General features: G+C 44.8%; 1 protein-coding gene across 8 annotated transcripts in view; it reads left to right on the forward strand.

Annotated features, from left to right (window-relative positions):
- Positions 1-12683, forward strand: part of KCNMA1 (potassium calcium-activated channel subfamily M alpha 1) — a 708582-nt gene that overhangs the window by 630859 nt on the left and 65040 nt on the right. For all 8 annotated transcript variants that reach the window (XM_072971241.1, XM_072971239.1, XM_072971250.1 and 5 more), the window contains 3 exons: positions 2740-2863; positions 6888-7112; positions 10654-10846. In XM_072971241.1, coding sequence (XP_072827342.1) covers positions 2740-2863; positions 6888-7112; positions 10654-10846 — 542 coding nt within the window. The remainder of the gene's footprint in view (positions 1-2739; positions 2864-6887; positions 7113-10653; positions 10847-12683) is intronic.

Genomic DNA, 12683 nt, shown 5'->3' on the forward strand with positions numbered 1-12683 from the left:
TTGCAAAACCTTCCTTTGATGTTACTCTACTACCAGGCAATTAACAGCTCTCTTGGTGTTCTCATACCACCTTGTGTATTACTTCCCTGTAACTCTTGCCACAGTGTATCACAGCTGTGGGTTGACATTTTCTCTCTTGCTCGCTGTATTATAACCCTCTCTTCAACCAGGGACTGGTCACCGTAATCATTGCAGGATCTTCCATTCCTGGCACAGAAGAGGGGATTCATGTTTATTAGTTGCTTTGCTGATTCGTGAAACCAAAGTTCAAATTTCAAGTACCATGACTGGTCAGAAAAGGAAATATCTTTGTTCAGGGAACTTTTTGATGGTCTTCAGATCTGACCCTTTTAGGAAAATCCTGGATGACCTATCTTTAGGCTGAGAGACTGTAGGAAGTACAGAGTGCCACGTGGCATACCACTGAGACTTCCCGGATGCTTCTAGATGTTCCAGTGCAAATCGTGGCTTGCAGCCCTAGTGTCAAATAGCACCTGGTGTGCCCAAATCCCCACCCTAGTTAATGAGACTTGACATTAAAAAGCTGTCCTTTTTCTTCTCATTGGGGCAGTCGGTCCTCAGGCTTATTTACTTACTTTTCTAACAGAAGGGTTGGATGCCAATGTAATCAAGGGATGATTTCTTCCCAGAAAGATAGGAAGTCGACATGTATCTCCTCTCTCTCAAGGCACATATTTTCTGAAAGGAATTTTGGCCAGCTTGCTACAGCATTTGCTTGCTTGCTAATATTATATGAATATAAATCCTGAATGCATTGGGGGTAGGTCTCAGACCTTCCTGAGATGATACTTCCACTCTAACCAATACACAACCTGGCTTTACAGCTTCAGGACAAATTTATTAAGATCCTCTTGCAACTAAAATACATTCTTCTAGGGTTGGGAAGAAAGAATTTATTTCGTTAATTTTCTCAAAATTCTTTATGATGCATAGAGATTATGTATCTAGATCTATCTATCTAAAGATTCCTCAAGAACAAAAACGTTCAAAAATTGTTCTTGTTCTGATCTGTGACCCGTTCTTATCAGTAACTGCCCTTTTATTTTAGCATTTTTGACTGAGCTCAGTGTTTGAAAGGTGACCTGGTGGTTTACAACACCTCCAGACTTTCCAGTAACCCAGCTACTGAGATGCTATTCCGAGCTGATTGTTCTTCTCCTTTTAAGCTCAGACGTGACAGTTCCTGCAGTCATCTAGCACGTTCAGTGACGGTGACTTTGCAGGATTGCCTCACGTGAAATTTGTCATCTGGTGTAGCCTACAAGAAAATTCTCAGGAGTGAGTAAACACAGAGGCTTCCTATCCTAAGTGGGGTTGGGAGGCCTATTAGGAAAGCCAGGGTAGATATCCTGAAAGCTTAATTCTAGGTCTATAGGCCATGTAGAAAGGATTGCTGTCCCACTGCCTGTGTTTGGAACATACAAATGAGAACTATCAAAGACATTTCAGAGGAAGAAATTCTAAGAACTAAGTAAAGCTCATCCTTTAATGCTTGAAAGAGGTGCTTTAAGAGGTAAAAATCACTTTACAGTCATGTTTCAGAATTTGAACTAATTTAGATTTTCTGTCTTGAATTGACAGTATTATTCAGGGACAATAGCTCAACTGAGCAGATAGCTGACCACGCCTGGGACATTATCCTAATTTTATGCGGCCATTGTTGTAGAAACCCAAATACCTCCCTCAACACTGAGCTACAGAGTCACTGTGAGAGATGGAATCTAGACAGTGGGGCATGGGCCAGGATGCAGGATTATATTTCTCATGCTGCAAGCTTATTAGAGCTGCCTGGTTCTATTGTAATTCCTGAAGTTGTCGGTGAGATGCTGCCAGTCCACTGGAGGGGAGGCCTCCATAGAAGCATGTTTCTTTTCCACCAGTAAACAAGGCAAGCGAGGATGCACGTCGCCCTGAGAATTCAAGACAAGTTTATTAAGATACGTCTGAGCTTGAGGCACTCGTCTAAGGAGTGTGGCAGCTGGGAGGTGACGGTGGGGGTGGGGGGAGCGCGTCATTGGACAGTTCGTGCAAATACAGTTGTCAAGGCAAGGAGAGAGGGTGTTGTTTAGCATTGAAATCATGTATTCCAGAGGTGGGCATTTGGTAGTCAATCTGCTCTGAAGTGACATGCTGCTGAATCTTTAAAGGACTTCAGCCAGGGAGAGCAAAATCTGATTGGGCAAATTGCTAAAATATTTAAAGTGCAGCCTGTTAAAGCTTTTACTGCGAAGAGCATCACGTCAGAAGTTGTAGTCAGAAAGAGCAAGTAATTGGCTTTCCATCCTCATGCCAGTCAGTCAGCATGAGGCTCTGTTCCGATTCCTTCCTCTTCATTGCCAATGCTAATAACTACCCTTCGGGGTGTGCACGTGTGCATGTGTCCTGCAGCGACTGTATAGCTGGTAAAATGAGAAAAGAAGGAGTGAGACAACTGTAAGACGGGAGACTAAATTCACACGATGACGTGAAGTCCATCTTAGGAAAAGGGGAACAGAAGAGAAAGGCAGAATTATTACCTGACAGAGGTCACCGGCATGTCCTGGTGGTTTTGGGGGCAGTTATCTTTCAGAGGTTGGGTTCTGCAAGCTAAAGAATGGCCTTCGGTGACAACCACTTCCTCTGCATCTTTCATCTCCTCTGAGATATAACTCAGGGGGCACTTTCCATGTATAATTTATCACATTTTCCACTTAGGTTTTCCTGTCCTTTTCTCCCCAGGCATGACCCCTTGTTAATTCCTGGCAATGATCAGATTGACAACATGGACTCCAATGTGAAGAAGTATGACTCTACTGGGATGTTTCACTGGTGTGCACCCAAGGAGATAGAGAAAGTCATCCTGGTGAGTGACAGATTGCGGAATTGACACCATCCACTTCTGTCCCAAATTATGCTTGCCAGGAATGAGGTTTTCCTAGCTAGATGGTGGGATGGTAGCCCCTGGTCCTAATTATTTTTGATAATTAGTATTCAGGATATACATTGAAGCAGCTAGAACTCTTTATTAGACCATGAACTGAGAGTGGAATTCTCAGTCTCTGAATATTCATTGGCTTATTACCATAGGGGGTGATCATGTGCTGTGTGAAAGGCATCATGGGAGGCAGTGTGTACCATCACTCCTGTGGACATGGCTCTGGGGCCAGAGCCTGCCTGTGCCATTAGTAGCTGTGTGGCCTTGGACAAGTCACTTGACCACTTTGCACTTCAGTTCTTTTATGTGTAAGAAAATGAGATGAGAATGACCCTAACCTATAGGTTGGTAGTGAAGATTAAAACCCAACATATGACTCAATAAACTTACCTACTATTATTGTTAACCATGAAGAAATCTGCATGCTACCTGTATTGTTGTTTGTTTATAACAATGCCTTGCACATTTGTGATCCTTCTTAGCACAGGTTGTAGGCAGGCAGATCACATTTGCTGATGATAACAAGGATGACAGTGGTCCACCTCGGGAAGGGTGAGGCTCAGAGTCTCAGTAACAGATGGTTGGCTCATCTCAGTAACAGCAGTGAGTTTCCTCTGGTCTGTCCCAGGAATGTCAGCATAGATAACAATCCATTCTACTCCTTAGACTTGTCCGATTAACAGCTTTAGGTTTTAATGCCTACATCGGCTTTCCCACTGTTTAATGTCTTGTTAATCCATGAAAAATGGATTAATAATCAGGAAGTCATATGGAAGGGTTCTTTCTCCCTTGTGCCTTCTAATCCCCAGATGGCTGTGGCCTGCTCCTTTATGTCAGCCAAGAAAATCCTGTCAGTTCTGATGTCATGGCCGCCCTCCCTAAGAAAGGACCATTCCAGTTCCTCAGAAGGGCTTTATACTCTAATCCGCTAGATTTTCCCTTCTGTTTTATCTGAATGTGTGTGTTTTCTCAATTTAATTATACTCGAGCATTAAGAGCCAATACAGCAATGTGCTGGAGGCTGTCTGGGAGGTGTGAAAGGTGCAGACAGAAGCACAGAAAAGGCAGAATTCTCAGAAACAGCCCTTGTCCATGGAGTGCAAGTGGTTCTTATCACAAAACCATGTCATGTGTTTACCTTCTAATCTTGTATCTGCCCCACTTGTTCCTCTGGGGATGTAAACTCAGCCTGGTGTTACCCACCTGGGGCAGGTTAAAGGCTGGCTTGGTATTTGGGAGATCCAGGGTTTTAATGACTTGCCTACATAATCCTCAGGAGTGTGTGGGTAACTGACATTCCAAGTCCCCTACAGGCATGAAAGAGTTTAGTGAGACGAGTTACTACTTCTGTGATCTGAAAAGTAACGTAGTTAACAAAACATTCATAGCAATCCTGTTACGTGTTAGGCAGTCTTCTTGCTGCTGGGAGTACAGCCCCGACAGTGACTTGCTCATAGAGCTTGTAGTCTTGCGAGGGCACAGAGAAGGTACCCAGGGAGGCAAAGGAATATGTAATAACATTTCAGTTATTGGTAAGTACTATGAAGAAAATAAAGTGGGGTCATGGGCTAGAAATGGACTAGGAGGTGCTATTTAGACAGTGAGGTCCCAAAAGCCCCTTCTAAATTAACCCTGGCACAGAGATGGGAATGCTTGGAAGAGCTAGCTCCATGAAGATGCTTTCTGGGCACAGGACACTAACTGCTTTGGGGGGGTCAGAAAATATGAGATGGCTGCAATCTTGAGGAAATGACCATCTAATTAGAAGATATAAATGTACCATGAGACAATGTATTTAAAGCTAAGTGTTATGAGGCACAAAGTGCTGTTTGAATCTAGTATGTATTTAAGTGGTCAGGGAACCTAGTATGTATTTAGGTATGTATTAGATACAAACAGGTTGAGTTTGGAAGTGTTTTACAGCCATTTAGGCCCTACTTGGGTTAGGCCTTAAAGGATGTGTAGGAAAGACAAGGTGCACACGTAAGCAGTTTCTCTCTTGGGTCTTAAACCTGGCAGATTCAGTCTCCCCCAGGGCTGAGTCCCGAGAACTGGGACATTTACTAGGTTCTCCAGGTGATATTGCTGTGGCTGGTCTAAGGATTGGTGTTTTGGTCCCCAGATCCAAGCTCCTGAGGTCAGCATCTGTGCCTTGGCCACTCTGCTAACTGGAGCCTTCCCCACCTTCCTATTCTAGACTTCCAGTCTGTATTCTGGACCCAGGTTATATTCCTCAGGCTTGCCGAAGGGAGCTAGCCTCTCAGGTGACCTGGCCAATTAAAAATAATTAGGAGTCTCATCACAGCATGTTGCAGTCTGGTTGACCCTCTGCTGGTGGTACCCAGGCACTCACACTTCCATGCAGCCAAGATAACTAACTCTACGTTTTATCCGTGAAGCCGTGATGTGGGGTGTGACTCCCCAGCAGGGCCTCCTTGGTCACCATTTATAAGACATTTTTTACAGCCTGTGTCTTAGGTGTCCCTGTACTGTTGCAGAGAGAAGCCAATAATGGTGACAGCCCCTGCTTTATTCTAACGATCAGGGAGTGAAAGCTAGCTTCTTCCTCTCCTTGGGGGTTACTGTAATAACCCTGACATTGTCGTGAATTGCAATATTGGCATTTAAACGATCAATACACTGGTCAATTCTAGGGATTAAATTGAGCAGGGTTTGATATGTGCAGTGGACATTAATATGCCTCCCCCAAAGCATTGTAAACCACATGGGGCCATCCAGACACGCAGGGGGTGGACAGGGAGGAAGAAAGGCAAGCTGGGAGGCATCGGACCAGAAAGAAAGGCAGAGAAAGGCCCACGACTGGCCTCCTGTGTTGTTCTCTGTGCTGACACAGTGAGCAGTGGCTGCCCATTTGCATTTCCTGGGAAGCTGTAACTGGGGTGGTTTTATTCTTTCATTTGTCCCCTTTGTAAATACAGACCTAGAGTCAGGGGAAGACATGGGTTTGTTGTTCTTCCGTTTTGTCTCTAGATCCGTTTAGTGCTTCCCTTGGAGTCTTCCTCCAACAACTTACATAGGTGGCCACTGCGGGCCTGTCCCTGGAAACCTCAGGGCAGCAGTGGACAGCGGTCAGCAAACGCTTTCTGTAAAGGGTCATACAATAAATAATTTAGGTTTTGCTGGCCGTACAGTCTCTGTCACAACTAATCCCCTCAGCTTTTGTAAAAGCAACCACGGGGAATACGTAAATGAGTAAGATTGGCTGTGTTGCAACACAATTTTTTTGGAATTTGGATTTCATCTAATTTTCACATGTTCTGAAATATTCTTCTTTTGACTTTTTCCGACCATTTTCAAATGTAAAAACCAATCTTAGCTCACTGGCCATACAAAAGCAGGTGGCGGGCCAGGTTTGGTCTGTGGGCCATAGTTTGCCAGCCCCTGGCTCAGGACATCAAGTGCTACCTACTGATGCAGTGATGTCCTGGGAGGTCCTGATGGTGGGTCTAGAATTTAAAACTCATTTCTCATGCCAAGGCCAGCATAGGTCGGACTATTTTATCATCATCTCAGCAAGGGAGGCAGAAAAGGCAGCTCATGTTATCAACAATTTCCTGGAAACTAAGACTTCCTTTTCCAAATGACATAAATATTGCTGTTCCCTCTAATTTTTCCCTCCTGAAAATTATTATGAAAGATCTTCAGCTTGTATGTATGGATGACACATCTTCCTTAAATATTTTCTCAAAGAAGGTAATGATATGTGTGAATATATGCTTACAGATATTTATTACACAAAATAATTTATACACACATACTCAAATTATAAATAAATATGACATGTATATAACAGTGAAGAAATTAAAAAATAATAGCCCAGAGCCAGCACTCGGCCAGTGTTTCCTCAGTATTTGACACAATGATTTTTCAGTCCTTACCGCAACCCCCTGAGGTCTTCTCTCCAATGCATGTGCCCTTCTCCCTCTGGCAGACTCGGAGTGAAGCTGCCATGACCGTCCTGAGTGGCCACGTCGTGGTCTGCATCTTTGGCGACGTCAGTTCAGCCCTGATTGGCCTCCGCAACCTGGTGATGCCACTCCGTGCCAGCAACTTTCATTACCACGAGCTCAAGCACATCGTGTTTGTGGGTTCCATTGAGTACCTCAAGCGGGAATGGGAGACGCTTCATAACTTCCCCAAGGTGTCCATATTGCCTGTAAGTCCAAGGTCACATAATCGATGCTTTTTTCTTCTTTTTCATTCATGAAAGAAAAATCCCTGATGAATGTAAGAGCAGTAGCTTTGATCCTGCCTCTGCTTCTTCGTCTGGTTATGGGCCTGAGGACTCAGCCCTTCCCCTGTGCTCTGTCTAGGAAGATCCAAACCCTGGGAGATCTTATTAAAAGGAATTTGCAGCCAAGTTCAGTCGCTCATCAGGCATGGAGTTTAGCTGGTATCAAATGTATTAACCGTATCAGTGTCTAAACACTCTCTTGCCTACCTCAACCCAGTGCTTTGCAATATTATGATGCTTACGGCAGAATTTACATATAGAACTATTTATACCATTTTATTTATGACATTATTAATGTTTGGAGAAATCTTATTTTACCATGTTCTGTTTTTAACTGAATGTATTTAACAGAGTTCTTTATTTATTTCTGCTGTACAAAAGCCCAACCCCTCCTGGTGGCCAGCCCCTACCTCCCAGTCATTTAGAAGCTCAGCAGGGTTTTCATGAGGTTGTATGTGTGCGTGTGATGTTCTTGATTACAAAACACTAGGACCCAAATCTAAAAGGAACCATTTGGGACTCCACAGTTTAGCGTGAGGACCTGGGGCACGTGATCTGTGAGTCATGTAACTAACTACTTCCTAGTCATTAACCAGTATATTTTCTATAAACTTTCAAATAATTGTAGAGCGCTGTACATTTCAACATTTGACATGGTTCTCCAGGTCACAAACCCATACAAGTATCACTTACCCTCCAAATATTTTTCTTGGAAGTTCACATTCCTAAAACTGAGGAACATGAATTTGATTCTATATTTCAAGAAGTCTAATTTTTTCCACACTTATGGAGCTAGAAATCCATTATTTCTGTTATCTGCTTATAGAACCTCAGAAATGGAAAAAGAAGAAGCAAGGTAATATAATTCAATAAAGAAGACCTAAGAATCTGTCCACAAGTAATACCCCTTGTAGCTACCATGTAACCCAACATACACCTGACACAATAGACGATAAATATATAAAGAAATGAGAAAAATATAGACAGATACTTTTGGATGCTGGGCCCAAAACTCACTGCCTTAATGAACACATGGAGTTAAAAATCTTTACCTGCGGAAAAACAAATAGTCACACACGTAGAAGAGCCTGAATAGATACACACCTTGCTAATTTCAGAAACATGTACATTTCTGTGATTATTTATCTTCCTACACGGGCTCTTCCACATGGTCCTTGGGAACAATGAACTGGAGTTTCAAAATCTTTTGTAAAGAGCTCGTTATTTTTCTGGGATACAAGAGTCTATGTATGTGTGTATGTGTGTGGTGTGTATGTGTGATGGCTGCTATGTGTGCATGCGTGGTGGGTGTGTGTGTTTCCTTCTGCACGCCCTAGAACACATCCACTCATCGCCTGCACCTGTATGAATAACTTCTCCTATTTGCAGGGCCTTTTCAAACCCTCCAAAATTAGCACCTGCCAGCACAACGTATTTGTACAAAATGGACTTTCACCTCTGTCGTCACATAATTTCATTGTTTAAACAGGGCCACATAGATAGGGCCAGCCTGGAGAAACACAGGGTGTTTCTGTGTATGTTGTCTGTATTTCTTGAGTTTTGAAATCATGTGTGCACAGCTGCACAGGGATTGTCTTATATCACAGTGACTGCTGGGTTCCCTACAAGGTGAGAACTCAGAGAATATGGATGTAGACAGTTGAGGTTTAAGCAGTGGGCTTAGGAAATGATTCAGGAAGTTGGTCAGACTTATTTTGTATCAAAAGACCCCAGGAAAAGAGGGGAGATGTCTGCTTTTCTCAAAAGATACTGCTCCACAGCCTGGAACTAGTAGCTTTCCAGTCCATAGCACGATGTGCCTGTTCCTCCGTAAGTCCACTTTGCAGCAGTGTTTTGGAGGCTGAGGTGAGAACCAGGACTGCCACTAAGCTGTAGAAGAGGGCTGATGGCCTTGATCTCTGCGGCCAGGTCCAATCTTCTCAAAGCCCCATTTCCATGAGGGAGACTGAGAGGAAGGCAGTCAGAGATACATGGCCGGTGACACACCTCTCCCTACACAGGCAGTGTAGTTGAAGGTCACTCAAGGGCCACTGAAAGTCACTCAAGTCTCCATGAGGGCAAATCAGAAGCTGGATTTAGGCTGGAGGTCCAAAGAGGCTGGTGGCTGGCCATGAACTCCAAAATGATGCCCCTGGGACCCTCTGATGTGGGATGACCTGATGAGTTCTGCCGTGGCCCCTTCTGAGGACACGGAGCGCAAGGACTCAAGGTCTCCTGCTCCGACCCTAACCCTTCTTTCTACCAGTGGCTGCATTCCCAGCCTCTGTCATTACCTCCTTCATCTGGGGTTTTTTCCACTGTTTTTGGTCATTGTGGAATTTTTTTTTTAAGTCTGTTTACTAGCTTATTCATTTTTAATTACTCCAGTAATATACAAATACGTCCTTGTTATAAAATATTCAAACAAAACAGAAGCATATAAAGTCAAAAACAAACTTTTCCTTCACCCCCAATCTTACTCCCCTTCCCAGGGGTAATTACTGTTATTAGTTTAGTGTGTATTTTTCCTGAACCTTCTCTCGGAATGTACATACATTTATAAATACATTCATAAACATATAGTTTTAGTTCGTGGATTTCTTTTTACATAAATGAAATCATACTTTTCAAGTTGTCTAGAGCTTGGCTTTTTCTGTTTGTTTGTTGTCATTTAATCCTCTGTCTGAGATCCTTCCAAGGCAATACCTACACAGAGAACCCTTTCAGCCTCGTTACCTGCTGCATAGACTTCCACTGTTTCTGTATCTGACCATATGTTTAACCATGCCTATATTCTTGAACAATTAGGCAATTTCCTAAATTTTTTCTTGCTGAAAATATGCAATGAAATTATATGACCTGAAGCTTGACTCCTTTCCATTTCCCCTTTGCAAGATGGGTGTTAATTTCTCTCTCTCCCACATCCTCCAAATTGAGCGGTGCTTTCAGCCCCACCTCATCACACCATGCTCCCTGCGTATTTCCCCTTGGTGGCCTTGGAAATTCTAGTTGGAGCGGCTGTCTTTTTTGCTCAAGCCAAAAGTGATCTGCTATTAAAGAAACAGGCATTTGAAACCCACTCCCTCATTACATTCTGAAAGCCAGAGGTTGCCACAGGACAGTTACTTAAATCAAGACAATTTCCAGGCAGGAAGAAGATGTAGAACCCTGGCATTATTCCTCTCCCTCGTTAGTTAGTAATAGCTTGATTGAGTATTGAGAGCAAGCCTAAAATGCTGCCATCAGCACCAACTACCCTTTAGATTAGCACACAGCTCCTATTCCCTTGAACGTAGTTAGGCCAGCTTAATGTCAAAGCATAAAAAAGATACTTGTTAAATAATTTCCCAAAGCTCTGGCTCCATCTTTAATTTGTTTTTATTTTTTTTCCCCTCTTCCCCTCTCGTCCCTCAGTCTCATTTTTGCTGCTTCTTTTTTTTTTTTTCTTTCCTCTATGCCAAAGGGTACGCCATTAAGTCGGGCTGATTTAAGGGCCGTCAACATCAACCTCTGTGACATGTGCGTTATCCTGTCAGCCAATCAGAATAATATTGATGATACTTCGCTGCAGGACAAGGAATGCATCTTGGCGTCACTCAACATCAAATCTATGCAGTTTGATGACAGCATCGGGGTCTTGCAGGCTAATTCCCAAGGTAAGGACAGCCTGTAATACTTCTCTGCTGTGCCTGTGGGGGACAGGGGCTGGCAAGAGGAATATCCTTCACTTGGTAATTCAAAGGGGCTCACATCAGCCTGCCTGGTAGGGAAACCTGCGGTGGCTCTGATGACTTTCAAAGAGGCATCTGCCGCCTCTTCTTGCCAGCCTGGGAAGCGGGCTTGAGACCTGAACACCCATGCTCACAATTCCTTCCCTGAGAATCACCCAACCTTTAAAACGCCACCCTCTCAGCCTTCCCAAACAGTGGCTTTGTCACCAGGGTTGCCAGCTAAGTGTCAGAGCCCTGAAATGGTGCTGTCTGAATGATTTCCAGTGTTCCTCCCCAGTATGTATTTTTGCCATTGACCTGTTTTGAGCTTTGCCATTGTTTCAGCTGCGCAGGGGTGTTGTAGGCTGACCAAGGGATGGTGGTCTCTGGAGGGTGGGCACTGTTTGGACGGTAAAAGTCATTTAGCGAGAGCTGACACTTGTCAGCCCACGCATTGTCTATAGGAGGCGCGGCAGCATTAGATGACACAATGCTCTGTCCCAATCTTCCCTGTCATTTGCTCTGGGATGCTGGGCAGATGGCTACAAGTAAAGATGTCATCTAGGTGTCTCAGGGAGTAAAGATGCTGTCTTGGCTCTCAGAGAGGCGTTACCGCAAAACGCCTGTAACAAATGACCTCGCTCATCTGGGCCTTGGCAAGGACAGGATGGGAGCCATCTTCCTCCAAGTAATGCGTCTGTGTAGGCCCACCGTGAACTGTCGGATCATTGTCATGGGTGGTGTTGGGTGCCTGGTGGAGCCCTGAATACCGTCGTCTCAGGAGCGAAGGCAGAGGGAGCACAGCCCGTGAGAGCTGTAGCTTCTGGGCTGATATGCACCATCGCATTGATACGATGAAGCTCCACTCAATCGGTCGGTCGTGCAGCCTAGACCCAAGGGCTCCATTATCATTTGTCAACTCAGCATCACCACCCCATCCTTCCAATGTCCCCTCGACATTGCAGCAAAACCAGGAACAGTAGTTCCTAGAATCCCCTTCCCTGCCTGGTTCTGGGCAGGCGTCTGCCAATGATGAGAGAGGGGTACTGGGGTGAGATCTGGAAAGAAGAAGAGAACCTTGATTCTTGGGAGGCAGCTCAGACCCTGAGCGCAGGTGCAAGGGTCAAAACAGCTCTCAGGGGAACCTGCTGAGAACCAGTAGCTTTGCCCCTGGAGATGGAGATGGGGGTGCGGGCTCCCCCGAGGGTCTTGAGACACACAGCCCCTTCTGGTGAAGTTCAGGAGACCCTGCCCCTTAGTGTTGCAGGTAAAATGGCTAATGGTGGCCTCTTTGACTTTTGCTCCCCCAGCCCTTCCCAGGGCTGTGTCAACCTCTAATTTTCATCATACTTGGCTTAATAGAGTGGCTTCTATTCTTGACCTAACCGTAGCTGATACAGCCTGAAGCTTGGTTTTGACCTCTCAACTCCCCACTCCTCTGCCTCTCCCCCACATCTAAATCTTGGGATCCATTTGCTCAGCTGTGCCTGCAGGACAGAGCAACGTGTCATGTCGAGGCCCTAAGAGAGAGCCGAAACTCTTCCCTGCCCCCCGCCCAGCCTGCTCAAGGAGCTGAGGTGACAAAGGGTGGGAGGAAACAGTTCTCTGGCCTTCTAGGAGATGGAAGAGGCAAGCTAGCAGTTGGTTCCTGCCTTTAAGTAGTTGATCTTCACTGTGGTCTCCCCAGCCGCACCCCAACATGGGCATCACCCAGGCACCTTGTTAGCAATGCAGAATCTCATGACCTACCGGCTCGGGTTAGTGTCTGCATTCTAACAGAGTT

This window comes from Vicugna pacos, chromosome 11 (genome assembly GCF_048564905.1).
Source record: "Vicugna pacos chromosome 11, VicPac4, whole genome shotgun sequence".
Classification (NCBI taxonomy): Eukaryota; Metazoa; Chordata; class Mammalia; order Artiodactyla; family Camelidae; genus Vicugna; species Vicugna pacos.